Consider the following 18,256-nt stretch of genomic DNA (forward strand, 5'->3'; position numbering starts at 1 on the left):
TTGGAGCCACAGTATTGCCTGAAGACTTTGTAGCAGCTTTGCCAGGAGAGGATTTAGGCTCCAGATGATGAACCTTTCCTTACTGGGGTGGTTTTTTAACCATTTGTGCATGTGCTTTAGGAGCCCAACTTCTCATCAGACAATTCTACTGGTTAGAGAGGGGAGCTGAACAGTGTTTACTTGTGTCCTGGCCCTGGAATGAGAGTTACTGCATCACCAGCTCCATTTGGCTGCGTGATTTTCAGGTTTTCCCCTAAATCCTACTGCTGCTCCTTCCCAAGAGTTTTCCTTCACCCTGAGTAAAGGGGATGGGAGGCAGAGGGCAAAGATTCACACTCTTGAGAGCTTCTTGTTGCAAACATTGGAGGCACCTCTGGGGCTTTGTAAACTTCCCACTCCCCAGGTTGTGTGGAAGTGCCAAGGCTGTTGCTTTGTGCTTTTGTTTCACGTTGACTGGGGAAGATTATCAAAGCTGCTAAATGCTGCTTGTTCTGGCAGGAGGAGCTGGTGGCTGGGCAAGGGTGCTTTGCAGCGTTTCTTTGGGCCAGATACCCAAAGCAAACAGTTTTTCTTCCCTTGAGGCATCTGCTGGACCTTTCCTGCATTTGCTGGACTCTAAATGGTTGGAATTGTCTCGTACAAAAGCGGGATTAAGGTATTACCCCCATTTATATTGTGGATGCCTTTGAGTCTGTGTCTCTTGAAAACCAGGGTCCTTCAGAACACTGCTGGGCCAAAAAAGGGATAAAAATGGCAAGAGTCCTTCTAAATTTAAATTGGTGCTTAATAGGATTTTTAAGTCTGTTTTCTTTAAGTCCTTTGTGTCTGTGACCCACCCTCACCCCAGCAGCAGTCTTTGTGCAGTCATTGAACTGAGCACTAAGTGCCTCTGAGGGCTGATTGTGCTCTCACTGCAAATAGGCAGTGCTGGGAACAGGCTTTTCCTTCACCAAGACCTGTCTTGCCATCTGCTCCCCTACAGGAGGGATGCCATTAGGGCGAGCGTCTGCGTGTGTCCTTCCCACCTCGTGCTGGCCAAAGCACAGAGCCCATGAGGATGCCCCAGGTAGTTTCCTGAAGCTCAGTGGGCAGGAGTGGGAGGGAGCCCCTGTGTGACCCTGCAGGGTGGATGTGCATTATGGTCATGGTGGATGTGTTCACACACTAGCAAGCACCAGAAAGTCCAGGTGGGAAAAGGATGGTGTGAGCACCCCAGCAGCAGCGGTGAGGTGTGTGAGTGAGGAGATGGTGGGGGACACAGGCTGGGACTTGCTGCCTGGAAGCTACTGTTACGTGGCACTTGGCACAGCCTCATTGTCTGTAACTCCTGTGAATACTGATGACAGCAAACCATGTGTTGTTTGCCATGGTCAAGTGCTGCTGCAAAGCCTGGTCCCTTCAAAGCTTTGTGCCTGGGATGGGAAAGGAGAGTTTTTTATCCAGAGCCCTAGCAGTGGAAGCTGCTTCCAGTGGTGCCTTCAAAAATTGCTGTAGGGAGTCCCTCCTCACCTTCAGTTCACAGTGAAACACGTTGCCTGTGTGTGGCTGAGGTGGGGAGGACTATGGCACAGGAGACTGCAGTGGCAGCAGCAGCAAGTCCTTACAGTGGGCATTCTGTGCAGTTCCCTTCCCTCCGTTTCTTTCTGCAGTTTGACTATTTACAAGGAGTGTTCCCCCTCAAGACATGTTTATTAGAGTGGTGTTTTCTGTTCAAGGATGCCCACTGCAGTGCTGTAGAGCTGGGATCCAAACAGTCTGCTGGCAGTGTTTATCTAGAATTCAACCAATGGGGGGGGAAAGTCTCAAAACTCCTTCCCAAGGCTCTCCCAGAGCTGAGCAGCCCAGGGAACAGAATGATGTGTGTACTTGGAGCTTCACCTCTACTCAAAGCCTCGTGCACTGGGGCTGGGCAGCACTGAAGCGATTGCTTTCCCACAGGGCTCTGTGGGTGTTGTGTCCTGCCTTTCAGAAGGAGCAGTATTGTCAAGCTCCCTGTCAGCCTGGGCACCTCCAAGCCTCTGAAGCCCTCAGGTGTGCAAGGCAGTGAAAGGGCTCCTGCAGCCTGGCTGCCAGAGCTCGGACTTTGCCACCCTGGCCTTCAGGTTTCTCATCCCTCCCTCCCACTTAATCCCTGCAGCCCTAATGCTGCCTTGGGGTCTCTCTTGCGTGCAGGCTCTTGCTTGGATGCACAGCCCTTGCATTTTGATGGAAGTGGGGCCTGAGCCTAAATCCTTTACTGGACTGAGACCAAGTGCAGTCGAGAGCTCCCGAGCATGAAGTAGCACATGGAAGAAATAGCAGCAAGGGAAAAGAGGCAGAGGCAGGCAGAGTTATTAGCTTGGAAACTCCAAAGGAAAACAAAAGTAGAGCACTTGATCTTTTTCCCTTGCCTGTGGCAACTAGCTGCTGCCAGCCCAACCCCATCTGCTGCAGAACCAGCTCCCCCTCCCTCTGCTCCAGCCTGAGCCTCCAATCTGTGCTCCCGCAGAGCCAGATGTGCCACAAACCTCCTGCAAGTGTGGCGTTGCCCTGTCTGATTTGTGGCGAGGAATGTGCCGCCACTCGGAGAGGCAGCAGCAGCAGTGTCAGTGGATCAAGAGGAGTGTCCTGGCTTGGCAGAGGCGCCTGTGCACGGGGCAGCTGCTGCAGCGAGGGGACACCCCGAGACGAGCGGTCGGCGCGGTCCCGTCACCTCTGCTCGTTGGCGTGGGGTACATGGTCAGGGGGCTGCTGTGGGGGCCCTGCCAGGATGGCTTTCTGTGCACTGTGTCACTTTCCCTGCTTCACTCTCTCTGTGTGTCTGTTGTTGCCTTCAGGGGGGTTTTCCTGGACACCATCCTTCCCCGCCGCGACGATAACGGCGTCCGGCCCTCCATCGGGCAGCGCGTCCGCCTCAGCCGGGGGGACATCGCTCAGGCCAGGAAGCTGTACAAGTGCCCAGGTACATGTGGCTTGTGGAGAGGCCTCCAGCTGTGTACTAGACATGTGGTTTGTTTGGAAAGGGTTGGGAGTTCCAGAGCACCTTAATGGTCCCTGTGATGAAAGAGGCTCAGGAAAGAAGCTGAGGCCGGGGCTGGGGGAGAGCTGAGCTTGCCTAACGTGTGTCTCCTGTTAGTGCTTTAGCAGTGTTCCTGGTTGGTTTAGGGCCTCACTTTAGGTCCAGTGTAGGCTCTGTTCACAGAAAATGAGACCAGGGACAGAGTGAGGGCTGGGAGTCAGCAGAGAGGCAGAGGGAGAGCTGCTAGACCGGTGTCTCTACACACCAACCATCACAGTTATGACCGAGCAGTGACTGAAAGGGGAGATAGCATGGGAGGCAGGGAATTTAACAGGCTCTCTGTTGGATTTCTGCAAGTGATAAAACATCCAAAATAAGGATGAGGGAATTGCCTTAATGTTGCTGAGTGACTCTGCAGCACTCACAGGGAGGAAAACCAGGACTTTTGCAAGCACGGCCCAAGTGTTTATCTGAATGGGTTGGTCTGGCCGACGTACTGGTCCAGCTGAGCATGGCTTTGGCTGGTCATAAACCTGTTATGATCATAAATGATTAGTCTTGGAATAAGCATGTCATTTCTGATACGCTTATCATAAGAAGGGAGAGGTGAGGAGATGTCTTTTACATGCATACAGAGCCACCTTCTCGGGTGAGTGGCTGGCTAACGCTGCTCTGTGAACCACTCGTGAGCCCGTGGACAGCAGCTGGGAGCTGGTGTGCAAATCCACTGCTGCTCTGTTCCACTTGCAAAGTGGAAAGGTTTCTAGTTTAGGGTTTTTTTTCTGCAAAGCTTTAGCAGAGGTTGCTGCAGTTCAGAGCATCCTTGGCAGCAGCACGATTAGAGCTGTGAGCCTACTGAACAGATTTTCTTCAAGCATCTGTTGCTTTGGTTTGGCTTTTTTTTCCCTGTGCATCATAATTTATGCAGTGGTTGCATTTGAAGAGAAGGGGTGCAGTGCTGTGGGAATCTGTAGCTTGAAAGGTTGGCTTCCTCTGCCAAATGCCAAGCAGAGTTGCCCAAAACCAGAGGACTTGGGTTGGATGTTCTAGCAGGGTCTCGGTGAGACTTCGCGTTTGTTCAGTGGTCAAGCTGAGGGGTTTTAGGTAAAACACAGCACCATAATCCACAAGTTGAATGGCAAATGGTTTCCCTTTGAGAAACAGGGTCTCCATCTGAGAATGCCTGAGAAAATCCCCTGAGAAAAGAGCTGGTGTGGTGGAGGATGAGTTGCAAGCAAGCACAGGGACGAGCCAGGACGACTGCTGAGTCTATTGTAAGAAATGGGGCTCTCCAGCTCATTAGACTTGGAGCTCTTGTGGCTGCTGCTGTTAGGGCTGGCTTGGCTCTTCCATTCCAAAAACCCTGCTGCTTTAAATGGCTCTTAATTCCCCAAAGCTTATACCTGCTGGGTTGCAGTTAGTGCCAAGCCAGGTGAAGCCAAAGGGAACTTGCTGGGGGAATTTGTGGGAGGCAGGATGCATTCTGCTGCGTGGCAGCCAGTGCTGCATTTGATATGGCTGCGTGGGCAAGGGTTTCCTTAGTATTGTCACTACAAAAGGCTTCAAAGCAGCACATCCATCTGCCTTGTGCTGTGCCAAGGGAAACAGGCCTGTGCTGCCTGGGCAGGAGGGGTTAAACTGTACCTTGGGAGCGAGACAAGGCAGAACCGTCCGGTTACCTGTGCTTCTCAACCCGGTGTGGTGTACCTGTAAGCAACTGGTGAGCACTCCTGGCACCCAGCTGCTTTATTTGCAGATCACCTCTGAAGCATTCACCTTTTCTGCTTTGCTTTTCACCTCTGTTCCTTTCCAGCTGCTTACATGTGCAAAACAGCCGCTTCACCACGGCTGAAAACCGCCTCAGCCCAGTTTCTTGGATCCCAGGAGAGCCAAACACTAGTCTTATTGGGCCTGTTGGCTCCCTTGCTGCTGACTGGAGCACAGTTGTGTTGCTTTTTGATGTGCCTCTGCACGAGGGACGGGCATCTGGTGCTTCCCCCAGCACGGCCAGCAGTCGCTGTCCCCTGCGAGAGGCCGAGCTCTGCCAGCCTGGCTGCAGACCTGGTGACTTATGGATTGGAGCCCCTTCTTTGCTGGGCCCCTTTGTCAGATGTTGTCATTCCTAGAGCCATCCTGAGGGGTGGCTCCAGACCACGCACTGAGCAGTGGTGATGCCAGAGGGTCGGCTGAAGGAGTGGCTCACTGTGCACAGGACACCTATAGCTGGGACTCAGCTTCTCTGGGATGTTTGTCTGCTGGGGCAGGGTGCATTTCCTAGCTGAGGATCTTGGGAGTGTCCTGGGAGCTGGAGTTATCCTGGCAGATTCAGACACAGGTAACAAGGCATCTTTGCACGAGGCAGGAGGGAAGGAAGAGCATTCATTCTGCAGATACAAGCCCGGGTTTCTTCTGCAGCTCATGCAGCTCATCACGTTTTACAAGCACCTCTGTCCACTTGACGGGCTCAGACAGCATCACCTGCCAAACATTTCGGGAGAGGTGGGAGAACAGCAGCTGTTCCTGCAGTGGGAAGTAGATCTCGGTGTGCAGTGCTGCCCTGCAGCTGCGTGACGGTAGGGGGAGCGCTCGGGGCTCACACTGCTGGGGGAGGAAGGAGCAATGGTAGAGGTTCTGACCTTCCCCTTCTTTCTGCATTTACCAGCCTGCTGGGCTCTGTGCTGCTTTTTTCCCGGTAGTCTGAAGCTCCTCTGTGTTTCCTGTGAGGAGTCACTTGGCTCCCCTGCTGGCCTGTGCCTGGGAAGGCGTGTGGCTGGCTCCTCGGGTGGCTCCACCATCCAGGGCACCCCTGGGAGCGTAGGGGTTGGCCAAAAACCCCCTTTTTGTGTCCACACCTATTGTTCCCATCTAGTCTGACCTGTCAAGCTGTGGATCAAACTGCCCCAGGGGAATTAAGAAGTTCTGGCCTGAGTGACTCCCTCTCCCCTTTTTGAAGATCTTTGTGAATGGGACCAGTCTCTTTTCAGCTCCAACTTCCGACCCCCGGTCTGAGGCTGAGTCCGTGGGTGTGTGATGGCATCAGGCACAGGAACATCCCCTTGCATTTCCATGAGAAAGGGAGACAGATGTTCAGCCTTGTTGGGTCTGTGAAAGCTCTGCTGCTTAGTGAGGGATTGCTGGGAGCTGTCCTGCCATCACTGAGGAAACCGAGCTGCGGGTCAGGCTGCAGCTTTCTGATGTCACTGGTTATGGAACTGCTGGCCCTGCTCCTTGCCATGGCTGTGTGCAGTCAGCAGCCTGAAGGAAAGGGGAGCTGTGATGTTTGTGATTCTCCCACCCAGCCACTCGGCTGCTGTGCAGATGGAGATGGTCACTCCTTGCTCCAGCTCCCTCCTCCTGGCTCAGAGAGCAGCAAGCACAGTAGTCCCATCCTTCCCAGGTGTTGGAAGCTGGGGTTCCCTGAAGGAGCCTATGTGTGTGCATATTACTTGCTGCTCAAAAGTCACTCTGGGATCTCCATTTCATCAACTGCAGCGGGCCCCAAGAAGGGGCAAGTGAAGAGCAGAGGGAGCTGCAGCCTTCACCTTCTGTGCTGTGAACCAGCCCCACCTGCAGTGTGGCAGCAGGGCTGGTGCTGGGCAGCCAAAGCACGAGGGCACTGGGGCTTGCCCTGCTTTTGTTAGGATGTTTTAACCCCCAAAAAGACACCTGTCAATGGGAAGTAAGCAGAACTTCACTGAGCAGCTTGCAGTGAGGGGAAAGCGGGTTTGCTGGCAGCAGTCTTGGGGTGGTGAGGTGGGGTTAATGTTTTGCATTTGATTAGTGGGTGAGGTAGTCCTCAGTAGGGTTGAAACCTGAAAGCACTGGCATGTGGGAGGAAGATAAAGGAAGAAGGGTGCCTCTTTAAAAGCTGATTCCCCTGTGTGCTTGCACTGATGGTCTTCTGTCCTGGGAATGCTGACAGATTTCACGTCACCCTTTGGCAAGGTTTCAGATGGTCAGGGGCCTTTGGGCAGTGCCATGAATGAACATCCTTAGAGGCACCAGGCACCAGCCTGCACACAGCAGCCACGTGCAGACATTTGCTGGGCCCTGGTGTCTTTCAGAGAGTCACTCCTTGTTGCTGGGCTTTGTTCCCTGTCTCCTGCAGCTTGTGGAGAGACCTTGCAGGACTCCACGGGGAATTTCTCAGCCCCTGGCTTTCCAAATGGCTACCCCTCCTATTCCCACTGTGTCTGGAGGATCTCAGTGACCCCAGGGGAGAAGGTAGGTGCCACACCAGCTCAAGGTGTACTTTGCACTTCCCTTGCCTGTGGTTTTGCCCGTGATGACAGCGTTAGCAGCTGCCAGAAGATCTCAGTGTGCCTGGAGCGCAGGGATGGAGCCTGGAAAGGCTCCTGAGCACCACTGCTGTCCTCCCAGGGATGGGGTTAGGAAGCCATGGTCCCGAGGAGAGAACAGGTAATGCTGGAGCTGAGCCCCTCACAGGTCTGGGCTGTGCCTTCATCTCGGATCAGGCCAAGCCCTGAGTGGATTCCTCCTCCTGAGCTCACCTCTCCAAGCCAGGTGCCAGACAGATGAGTGTGATGAAACGTGCCAGTAAGCTGAGGTTGCAGAGGGAGCCCAGGAGTGACCTCAGTGGCTGCCCCTGTCAAGCAGATGTTGGGCCTGTAGGGCTCATCTGCACAGAAACAGGGGAATGTCCTTTGGCTGTCCAAAGTCAGGAACCTGCACAAGGGGGGAGCTCTGGGGCACAGCATCTGCTTTAATCTGATGATGTTTCTGTGACAGAGTATAGATACTAGTTAATCACAGCACCATGGAATGGCAGGGGTTGGAAGGGACCTTTAGAGATCATCTGTGCCAGCCCCACTGCAGAAGCAGGGTCACCTAGATCAGGTTCAGTCTGGCAAGGACAGAAGTGCCACAAGGAAAGCTGGGTAAAAAAACCCAGCCAACTTTTGCTGCATCCTCACCCAGCACTGTAGCACACAGTCAGTATCCTTCCCTTTAAAGCAGCTCCTTCTCAAGGGGAAGCGTGTGCTCTCTGCTTTCAGATCATGCTGAACTTCACCTCCATGGACCTGTTTAAAAGCCGCCTCTGCTGGTACGATTACGTGGAGGTGCGTGACGGCTACTGGAGGAAGGCTCCCCTGCTGGGTGAGTGCCCGTGTCCTTTTCATTCCATTTCACTTGTTCTCCGTGCTTAGGGGTGGGGGAAACAAACAGAAACAAACTTCCCTTTACCTGGAAGGAGCTGATGTCTGGCCAGTGCCCAGTGCCAGCATCCAGAGAGGTGGCTGTGCTGTATGGACACCGAGTGGTCCATGCTCCAAGCCCTTCAACGGCAAAGCCTTTATCCCTTCCTTCACCAGGTTCAGAAGTGAGGCAGAGAGGGAAGGGAGCTAGGGAAGGGAGCTAGGGACACGGCTGGGACTGAAAATGCAGCCTCTGGAGTTCTGTGATTGCTTTTTGCTAAGGCTGAGGTGGAGCTGTCAGGAGGACAGAAGGAAGCAGCACACAGCTCCTGGCCCAGGCTCCTGCCCTTATCTCTCAAGGGCTGGTTTTTACAAGTACACAGTAGTCTGTGCTGTGAGCCTCTGTGCTTCTAGCAGGGAGCTTGCCAGGCTGCTCCTGGGGTGTCAGACCATGCAGGGGCTCTGCTCTGCTCCTGCTCCCAAAGATCTCAAGGAAGTGCAGCTCCTCTGTGGCCTCCCTGCTCCTGTGCCTCCTGCTACAGTAACTGCAAGTCTTACCCTGAGTGGGCAGTCAGGAGTCTCACCAGCTCTGCCACTGGCTCTGCTCCTGACCCCATCCCCTAACTTTTGGGTCTCAGCATGGGAAATGCTGCATGCACACAGCCCCTTCTTCCTGGGTGGAAAGAAGCAGTCGGGGTGTGTAGCATCACCAGCTGTGTTGGAGGTGCTGTGCCACAGGACTGGGCTAGTTGGTGTGGGGGCAGTGAGCTTAGAGGGTCTGGGTGCTCTCCTTGACCCCACATCCCAGTGCTTTCAGCAGAGTTGGCAGTGGTTTTGCTGCTTCCTGGCAGCTCCTCTTGCTGTTGCTGCTGCACATGCATCAGGCAGCATTGCTCCAGCAGCTGCAGCTTAGCTCCTCGCTCTTTGTTGTTTCTGCTGAGTAATGGGAAGGTATTTCAGCAGCTGAGCCCCCCAGCCCTGTGCCCCTGCTGCAGGTGGACTCCTGAGTGATTCCCTCTGGAAGGAGACCCTGCAGCAGTGGCCACGGCCCCTCGAGGGGCTGAGCCCCTGAAGTGATGTGGGAAGAGGCAGGTGGAGGGCAGTTGAGCAGGGGAGCCATGGGGATGTGAGAGCACAGGCTTCTGGCAGGGACAGAGCTGTGTGTTTCCCCAGGGAAGTGTGTGAAACCCCAGCTCTAAATGGTGTGCAACTTGTGAATGGAGCCTTTATCACACTGAGGACTCTGCTGGTTCTCATTCCTCATCGGCGTTTCCTCTCCTTGACGCCCTTGTTAAACTCCAGGTCTAAACCTGAGGCAGCTTCCCAGTGACCTCAGGGGAAGGAGCTTTGCAGCAGTGATGCTGTTGGTTAGCAGCATCCCCTGGAGAGGGGAGGTGGCATTGGCACACTGCAGGGCTGCCAGCTGCCCCAGCACTGGGGGCTCAGAAGGGAGCAGCTGAGGAAAGCGAGAGGCCAAGGTAAGACTTGGGTGGGTGACTCTGCCAGAGAGAGATGTTGGCAGTGAAACTGCCACTGAAGAGAAACTGGTTTGACTTGGGTGGTTTGCTCTTGGATGCAAGAGGCTGAAGGAGTTTCCAAGGCCTGGCAGACAGGGAGGATGTTCCCTCATGTCACATCTTCAGAAGGACATGGGATGGCTCCTCACTTTGCAGCTCATTTCCCCAGTGATGTGATAAGAATGTATCAGAGTGGTAGAAGCTGCTGCATCTGTGAGTACTAGCTCCTGCTCCCAGCTGAAGAAAGCCTTCATTCATGTACTAGCTGAGGAGAATATGAGTTAATTGAGAGGGGAAACAGAAACTGGTTCAAGAGCACAAGTGGTGAGAGTGAAAGGATGTTTTCCACAAGTACAGCTCCTGTAACCACAGACTCCTGGCTTCCCGGAGCCACAGGTTCCTGGTACTGCAGCCAGGAGGTCTTGATTGTCTCTTTCCTGCCTTCCAGGTAGATTTTGTGGTGACAAGATCCCCGAGCCAGTGATCTCCACAGACAGCAGGCTGTGGATCGAGTTCCGGAGCAGCAGTAACATCCTGGGCAAAGGCTTCTTTGTGGTCTATGAAGGTACAGCCCTGGGCTAGAAGCAGTCTGGTGCATTGCAGGGAGCAGCCAGGACAGGGGGCAGAGCTTTCTGGGGTCCTCAGGAGTTCTCAGTGGTTAGATACAGCCCCCTCTCTTGTTTCTGTGGGAGCTGGCAGATTTTACTGTCTGTCTCAGCAGACCAAGCAGGGATCTTCCAACTAGATCATCCCATTTTGGGAGGGGGACAGCAGAGTGGCAGCACAGAGCAGAAGCTTCCCTTTGTAGGGCAGGCTGTGCTTGCCCTGAGCAGCCCCTGCCAGCAGCAGTGCTGGCTGCAGCTGCAGTTCCTTGCAGGAACCGAACACAAGGTTCTGTTTCGGATCAGACGTTTCCTGTCACTTCCTGCAGCTCATTCTGAGGGTGCTGGGGGGATTTGTGGACGTTGCAGTGCAGAGGTTGTTGTTTGCATTGTCCCTTGTGCATTTTACCTGCAGATTAGCAGTTAGTGTGCCAGATCTTCCGCAGGTCAGGCGCTCTGGGGGTTGCGTGGCGCTGTGATGCTGGAGCCGCTTCAGAGGAGGAGCAGTGCTGTCAAAGTCACTAACCAGTCCCCAGCATTCCTGCTCCACAAATGCTTGGTTTGTTACAATAATGAATCTGAAATAAAAGCCCTCAGTGTTCCCTGGGCAAGGGGAGTTTCCTTACAAGTGGCAGCGTTGCCAGCCCGTTGAGTGCATCGCTACCAGCATCACACCAGCAGGCGTCTGCAGCCAGAGCAACGGGCACGACACCAGCAGCCCCTCGTGCCAGTGTCCAAGCTGCTCATGAGTAACCACCCGACAGGGGGAGGCGAAGGGAGCACGGCGCTGGCGGGGCCCTGCAAATAAAGCAGTGAGGCTGTCACGGCAGCGTGGGGCTAACAAAGCTGTTCCACGGGAGAAAGGGCTGCTGTCTGCGGGAGCTGTTGCCCCAGAGACAGGGGTAGCTTGCCTGCTTGTTTGTTTCTGATGTCTCTCCTGAGCAGCAGCTGCTGCCTGAACCCTGTGGTTTGAAACAGCCCTTTTCTGGCAGCTTGTTGGAGTTAGAAATGATCAAACCAGCGTGTCTCTGATAGACTGGTTTGGTTTGGCTTATTGCTCTGGTGGGCTAATCCCTACAGTGGGTGATTCCCTGGTGATATCTGCTCCAACTTTAAGAGGAAAAAAGAAAGCAAGGTGAGGAAAGTTTTGGGGGGGAAAATCCCTTCTGTGTTCTTCCTCACGTGTGTTACTATGGCACTGTGCTCATTGCTGAGCAGCACTGACAGGAGAAAAGCCTTTTACACTGGCTCCGTGCCAAAGCCGCTTTGCAAAGCTTTCTTTTCTCTTGGTGGTTGTCTGTATTCCTTGGTGATTAATACCTGACCCCTAAAGGTTCAGTTGGATGTGAACAGCACTTGCTTCACTTGACTTTTGCAGCGAGCAAATGGGAGTGGAATGTGCCTCTGGTTGTGCTTTCTGTCGGTTTTGGTCTGAGAACACCGTGTTGCTGTTAGTTTCTGCTTTGGAACTCTCCTCCCTCATGTGCAAAAAGCCAGAGTGGGCTTTAGCACTGCTGCCCTGCCCTCTGCTTTGCTGCATGTGGGTGCTTGTGCTTCTGAGCTCTGCTGAGAGCTCTGAGGGTGAGGACTGATGTTCAGGTTTGGATTCCTCCAGGTCTTGGCTCCAGGTTTTCAGTAGATGGGAGGGAAGCAGCAGAAGCTGTAGCCACGTGATGGGAGAGTTACTTGAGGCTAAATGACAGCTGATGTAGTGTCTTCACAGCTCAGTCACACTGTTTTCTGTGTTGGGACCGAGGGCAGGAGGGTGCTGGTGGGTTTGCAGCGCCGGCTCTGTCGCTGTTCCTGCCTCTCAGGCTCTGTCAGCAGCTGAGCTTTGCAGTACGGCTCCTCTGATATACCTGGTGTCCTGCTGAACTGCAGTGCCAACTGCTACAGTGCAGAGAGGAATTGCTGCCTTTGGTGGTCAGTTCTGTGGCTGTCAGAAGCTGTCAGCTCTCTGCTCTTGCAGTCCTCTTTCTGCTGGGTGGGGGAGACAGTTCTCTACAGGGTCCCTGGCACCGCCTGCAGCTCTCAGCGTGTGGGCTCAGACCACAGTCCAAATTGTGCCCTGCAGCTGAGTCTTGTGTGCAGCTAATTAGTGATGCCTTAGCACTGATTCTCTAGGAAGGAGTTGGCACTGCACTAGTAGGATGGTGCCTTTGAGCAGGTCACAGTTCAACGTTAGCAGCTCCCGAGACAGTGTTACCCAGCACAGCGTGGGGAGCCCCAGCTCTGCATTGCTGGTGCACTGGGGTCGGGAGAGACCCCAAGGGTGAAGATGGTTGGTGTCTGGCAGGTGTCATTGCAATGCCATCTCTCCTGTCCTTACTGTCAGTGCCTTTTGTTTGCTTGACTTTGGACACAGCCCAGACGTTGATCTGCCTCCTGTAGCCACGGGTGTCACACATCATGGGGTGACTCGGTTTTTACCCTGGCCTCTTACTTCCCCACTCGTCACAGGGTCCTGCAGACAGCCGTGCAGAACTGCTCTTTGTCTAACACAAAACTTCACTCATAATCACTCGTGTTTAGCCCCAAACCTGCATTCAGAGCAGTCAGGCTCATGAGCTCGACTCGTGCTTGTCAGTATCGCCATCGTGTGGCTGCCTTAGGCTTGCAGCTGGTTTTTACTCGGGCTGGTTTTACCAACTTTCCTTGGTCCTCAGGCAGCAGGTTTTAAGCAGTTATGAGGGTGCCCAGGAGCGTGAAACACGCAGATGTGTTAGAGCTCTGCATCCCGGTGAGCTGACCTAATGAGGAGCCTGGCACAGGAGACACGGGCACTGAGAGACAAGGGGGGATTTGTGACAGCTTCCCTGGCTTGTGCGTTGCCTTTTGGCAAACAAGCAGCGTGGCCACAGCTCTGCAGCGGGAGTGTGCTGTGTGTGCAGGGGGAAGCTGCAGGCTCACGCTTTGCTCTTTGGGTTTTTTTGTGAAGCTATTTGCGGTGGAGAAATTCACAAAGATGCTGGCCAGATCCAGTCCCCCAACTACCCAGATGACTACAGGCCCTCCAAGGAGTGCGTCTGGAAGATCACAGTCTCTGAGGGCTTTCACATAGGAGTCACATTCCAGGCCTTTGAGGTGAGAAGTGTCACGGTGTGTTGCGTTACAGACATCCTTTTGACCCTGTAAGTCCTTTACATTAAGAAAATGATGTAAGAAATGTTTTGTTGTTTTCCTTTTCGTTTTAAAACAAAAAGTTTCTTTGCAATGCTTTAGAGCATCATTTCTGCTCACCAGAAGTTTGCTCAGGGATTTTGAAGCCAAGATCTGAGTATGCTGAGCTGTCCAAAGCTCTTCCTCTAGACAGAAAGAAGAGGCACAAAGTTGTTGATGGTGCCAGGTGGGGACTCTCGAGTCCTTGAGTTTTCACTCTGGTCAAGTGAAGCTGAGTGGTTGCAATCCAGGCAAAGAGCTCCTGTTGGTGTCACTGGGGCTTGGCAGGCTGCAGAGTGGAGTGAGTCCCCAAAGCAAGTCAATCCCATCTATCCCATAGGTTCCTGTGGCTTGTGTGCACTTAGCTGTGCTTGTCCTGGGCAGAGCAGGCGTCACTACCTCCTACCTGTGACCCCACAGCTATTCCCTGAACCTGTTTTGCTTTGTAGTCGTTCTGCTCTGTTCCTGACAGCTTCTCATGGAGAGGCAGCTTGTAGGTAGTGTGGGCACAGGTTTCACTGGCAGGTCACCGTGAAGTAGCAGCAGAGCTGGGATGTGCCTGGGCCTGGGGGCAGTTTAGACTGCAAGAGAGTTCATTGGTAGCCATGAGGCAAGTACCTAGTTGTGAGCAGTTGTCTGGGATTCCCCCTTTGGAAGCTGATCTGTCTGCAGTGTCTAACCCTTCTCCCATTGCAGATTGAATGGCACGACTCGTGTTCTTACGACTACCTGGAGATCCGAGATGGCCTCTCGGAGCACAGCCCGCTGCTCGGCCACTTCTGTGGCTATGAGAAGCCAGAGGATATCAAATCCAGTTCCAATAAAGTGTGGATGAAGTTTGCCTCCGATGCAACCATCAATAAAGCAGGCTTTGCAGCGAATTTCTTTAAAGGTACGTGGTTACTACCTGTCCAGGTCAAAGCTGGGGGCAGCTCATCCCCTCAAGTGCTGCCATCCCAAAGTGATCGCTTACCGTGGCATCTGCTTGTTGTTAAGAGCTGTTAGATTTGTCTGTGCAAGTTTATATCAAGTGGCTTTGAGCAGAGGGGTGTGAAGCTGAGGCATGGCCACCAGCTCGCTGCTGAAGACAGAACGCAGCCCCACTGGGTCGGTGCCAGCATGGGCACTACCGCTGTGTCTTGCCCAGCGGGACAGGAGGTGACCTCCGTTGCCCCGTGCCAGGGGACACTGACATTTCCACAGGAGCTCCACACACTGAGAGTGTAAAAAACCTCCCAAACAAACCAAACCCAACTTGCTGCTCAAGTTGTGTTCCAAAAGAAACCTCTGGAGTTGAAGGGAAATGTGGCTGTACATAGAATCCCAGGGAAAAAGTGCTTCAGGGGACAAGTGTGCTCCTGAACTGAGATCCAATTCAGGAAGATGTGAATAAGACTAAGCTTTTTCTGACCCAAGACACGGTCCTTCAGCAGCATCCTGGTGACTTGAACCAAAGAACCAAGAACCAAAGAATCTAAGAACCAAACATCTAAGCGCTTGGTAAAGTCCCTGTGGAGTTGCTGGGTGGGAGACGGTCGCGTTTCTCTTGGGCTCAGCAGTAGTTGTACAGAAATGATAGCTGTGGTGCAAATATTTGGGTTGCATAAGGCCTGTATTTATTTCTTCTTGAACTTTTGTCTTGCATTAAGGGTGTCACAGTCTGTTTGGCACTCTCAGGTGTACAAGGCTGAATGAAACTCTCTTTCGTGAGCTCGTTAAGAAATACAACAAACACCCAGAGCAGGGTTCAGTCCCCTTGGCTCAGACCACTCTGTCACACCAGGTCACTTACTCACCTCATTCAAAAGGTTTCATAACTTCTAACCTGTAGTTCTTAATCCTTGCAGCTATGTGCAAAAAAAGGGAGTTAGTTACATAAGTCTGTGAATTTGAGAGGTCCCAAAGGACTGTGACAAAGGGCGATTGCAAGAGCAAATACTGTGGTGTTCAACTGTGGTGCCCAGACACACACCACCCCCAGTGCCCAGACACCACCCTCAGTGCCCAGACACCACCCCCAGTGCCCAGACACCACCCCCAGGGCCCAGGCTGCCTTGTTTACCTTTCTCAGGTTCCATAAAGACACTAAGAATATTTCTTCCTAAGGAAGTCTTGCCTCCTTTAGGAGCTGACAGTGCAGGCTGACTGTGGCAGGGATATCTTCCAGGGGTTAGCACCACATGGATGCTGCTTGGCCTGCAGCAAGTCTTTCTCTAGGATCTGAGGTCCTCATGCAAGTTTGTTCATCCTGCAAGGGGAGGGAAGTTCCCCAGCTCAACCCAGGATGCTTTCCTTGCCACACAGATGGCCAGAAGTAAAACTGTACATTGAAAAGTCTAAGCAGGCCCTGCTAGCACCACATAGGTGTTGTCTGGGAGGGTTTGCTGGCAGATTAGATCTTCTCAGACTTCACGTGCTGGCATGAGGAACCATGGTTAAGGTGCTGCCAAGTCTATGCCAGTAACTCCAGCTGAGGCTAAAGTGTGCTTGCTTAGACCAAGCACCACAGTAGCCAGAGCTACACAGCTTCTCAACATCTTACATTGTGGCCAGAGCTGATGGCAGTCTGCAGAAGCTGGGGACACATACCTGCAGGCTGCATGTGGAGTTTCAAGCTGGAATAGTCTGAAGTCTGCAGCCTGTACCTCTGTATCCAGAGGGATTTTCAGTAGCAGCTGCTCCGTGAACAAAGCAAATGAACAAATTAGGTGGCTCTGCAGGCACTCTTCAGGCTGATACCCACAGCTGATTGAGCAATGGATCAGCTTTGCCTCAGTGAGTTATGAAAGGGCTGGATATTGGGTTACATGTCTTCAAGGGGTCAAAAAGGGTGAGGCAGCTCAGAGAGGGTAAGTCAGCATCAGTCACATCCAAGAGACAATGTCAGGAAGATAGGAAGAGCAACTGCCTTGTGTCCATCCCTATGGGTAATTTCCCTCTGTCAACCCAGAGCTTTCTTGCTCCTGGCCTTCCCGTTTTCTCCTGCATTCTGCTGGAATGGGGGGCCAGGGAGTGAGCAGGCAGCTGGGTGGGAGTTGGGCTGCTAGCTGAGGCCAGCCCACCACATCTGTTAATAACCTGGTCTGTTAATGGATGCATGTGGAATGAGAGGTCAAGGTGAGAAGCCAGTGCATCTCTCTATTAAAGTGTCAATCTGAGTTGTTGAGATGTGTTTGGAAGAACCTGACTTCAAAATCCAGGGTAGTGAGACTTGAAGTGTCTGCGGCAAGGAAGAACCTACTTGCACATCTTCCCAGCCCCTTTGCTGCACCCCAGGCCTGTGGGCACGAGAATGGGCTGGTCCCTGGCAGCTCCAGTCACAAGAGCATCAGGAATTTAAACAAAACCAACAGGGCCAAACGAGAACAAACGGCAGTGGAGTCTTCCCTGCTTCTGCCTGGAGACAGCTCTCTTGACTAGGGGCAGCCATTGTAGTCCTCCAGGGTTCTGGTGGTAGGAGTTGCTCCAGCACTGGCCAGGCTGCTGCAGAGCCTCCTCTGCTCCTGCTGTCCAGAGGCTGCAAGTGTTGTGTGAGCAACGTCAGGGGTGGTCAGCAAAGGCCGACTCCTCTGGTTCTCTCCTGACAGAGACGGATGAATGTTCTCTGCCGGACAACGGCGGGTGTGAGCAGCACTGTGAGAACACCCTGGGCAGCTACAAGTGCACCTGTGAGCCTGGCTATGAGCTGGCAGCTGATAAGAAGAGCTGTGAAGGTGAGTAACCTACAGATGGAGGCATCTGTCTGCAGGGTGGATGCTACAGCTGATTAGGAGGTGGGATGCCCTTGGAGTGGATTTCCTTGCCCCTGCATCCTCTTTGCTGCTCTTTGTCTTCCACTACCTGAGAAAACATCCCATTTTTCAGCATCTTCCGTTGGGAAACAAGTTTGGGCTGAAAAAGGGGAAGCTGTCTCCTGCTAACCATCTCTAAAAGCAGCTGTTCCCCATGGCCAGGGATCCCTGTTCAGCCCAGGTGTCCCCGTGTGCAGCCTTTAGGGCAGCTGGGCAGTGCACACTAACCGTGGAGTGGCCCAGGAATCTCACACTGGCTTCATTGTTTTTTTGAGAAGAAACCTCTTTTGTAGGAAAGGTGTGATTGTTCTTCCTGGGTGCAGAAGAGATGTTCTGCCTGCTGAGGAGTGGATGCCCTTCTCCTGTTATGGGAGCCATGTCTCTGATAGAAGCTGTTCCAGGCAGCTTTCCACCCGTTGTTCTGGTAGCTCTGCCTGGCAGCTGCGGTGTGTGGGGAACTGCACACGCCCAGTGCTGCTCTCACTCACCCAGCTTGTCCTGGCTCCTGTTGGCTTGGTTGAGGGCAGAGTTGGGGCCATGCAAAAGGCTCCCTTGGATTAGTTCTTTCAAGGGGAAATGGTGCTGGGAACAAGGCACGGGAAGCTTTTGTCCCCGTGGATTTGGAAGCTGTGGCCATATCTAATTATTCCCAGGAAAGAGGAAGGAAAAAGAGCTTAATCATGAATATTTGCATCAAAAGAGCAAGCTGAGGTTGGTTCCTTTTGAGGTAAAAGCTTTGCCCTCCCATAAGAGCATGAAGCTGAGGTGTCCTGACTTTTTGGAGGGAGTGAGATCATAAAGCTGAGTCTTTGTCTTCGGTTTCTCCCTCGGGAGGATACAGCCCACACGTAACAAGCCACCGAAGAGCTGACAGAGGCGTCTTCCCCAGGATCCCGTTATCTTCCAGTGATGCTGCTACTGATAAACTGGAGATAGTAAGGTTTGGAGGGCTGAGTGAGGGTGAAATTACCAACCTGACCTCTCCAACTGTACCGTGTTTGTCATGTCAGCCGAGCCCCTGTAAGCCCCAGGC

At 53.1% G+C, this 18,256-nt stretch overlaps 1 protein-coding gene across 1 annotated transcript in view; it reads left to right on the forward strand.

Moving 5' to 3' along the window:
• TLL2 (tolloid like 2) overlaps nt 1-18,256 on the forward strand; it is a 71,235-nt gene that overhangs the window by 47,925 nt on the left and 5,054 nt on the right. Inside the window, exons 8-14 of the mRNA XM_062001181.1 lie at nt 2,817-2,941; nt 7,107-7,222; nt 8,014-8,116; nt 10,120-10,236; nt 13,212-13,357; nt 14,129-14,324; nt 17,020-17,145. Coding sequence (XP_061857165.1) covers nt 2,817-2,941; nt 7,107-7,222; nt 8,014-8,116; nt 10,120-10,236; nt 13,212-13,357; nt 14,129-14,324; nt 17,020-17,145 — 929 coding nt within the window. The remainder of the gene's footprint in view (nt 1-2,816; nt 2,942-7,106; nt 7,223-8,013; nt 8,117-10,119; nt 10,237-13,211; nt 13,358-14,128; nt 14,325-17,019; nt 17,146-18,256) is intronic.

This window comes from Colius striatus, chromosome 8 (genome assembly GCF_028858725.1).
Source record: "Colius striatus isolate bColStr4 chromosome 8, bColStr4.1.hap1, whole genome shotgun sequence".
Taxonomy (NCBI): Eukaryota; Metazoa; Chordata; class Aves; order Coliiformes; family Coliidae; genus Colius; species Colius striatus.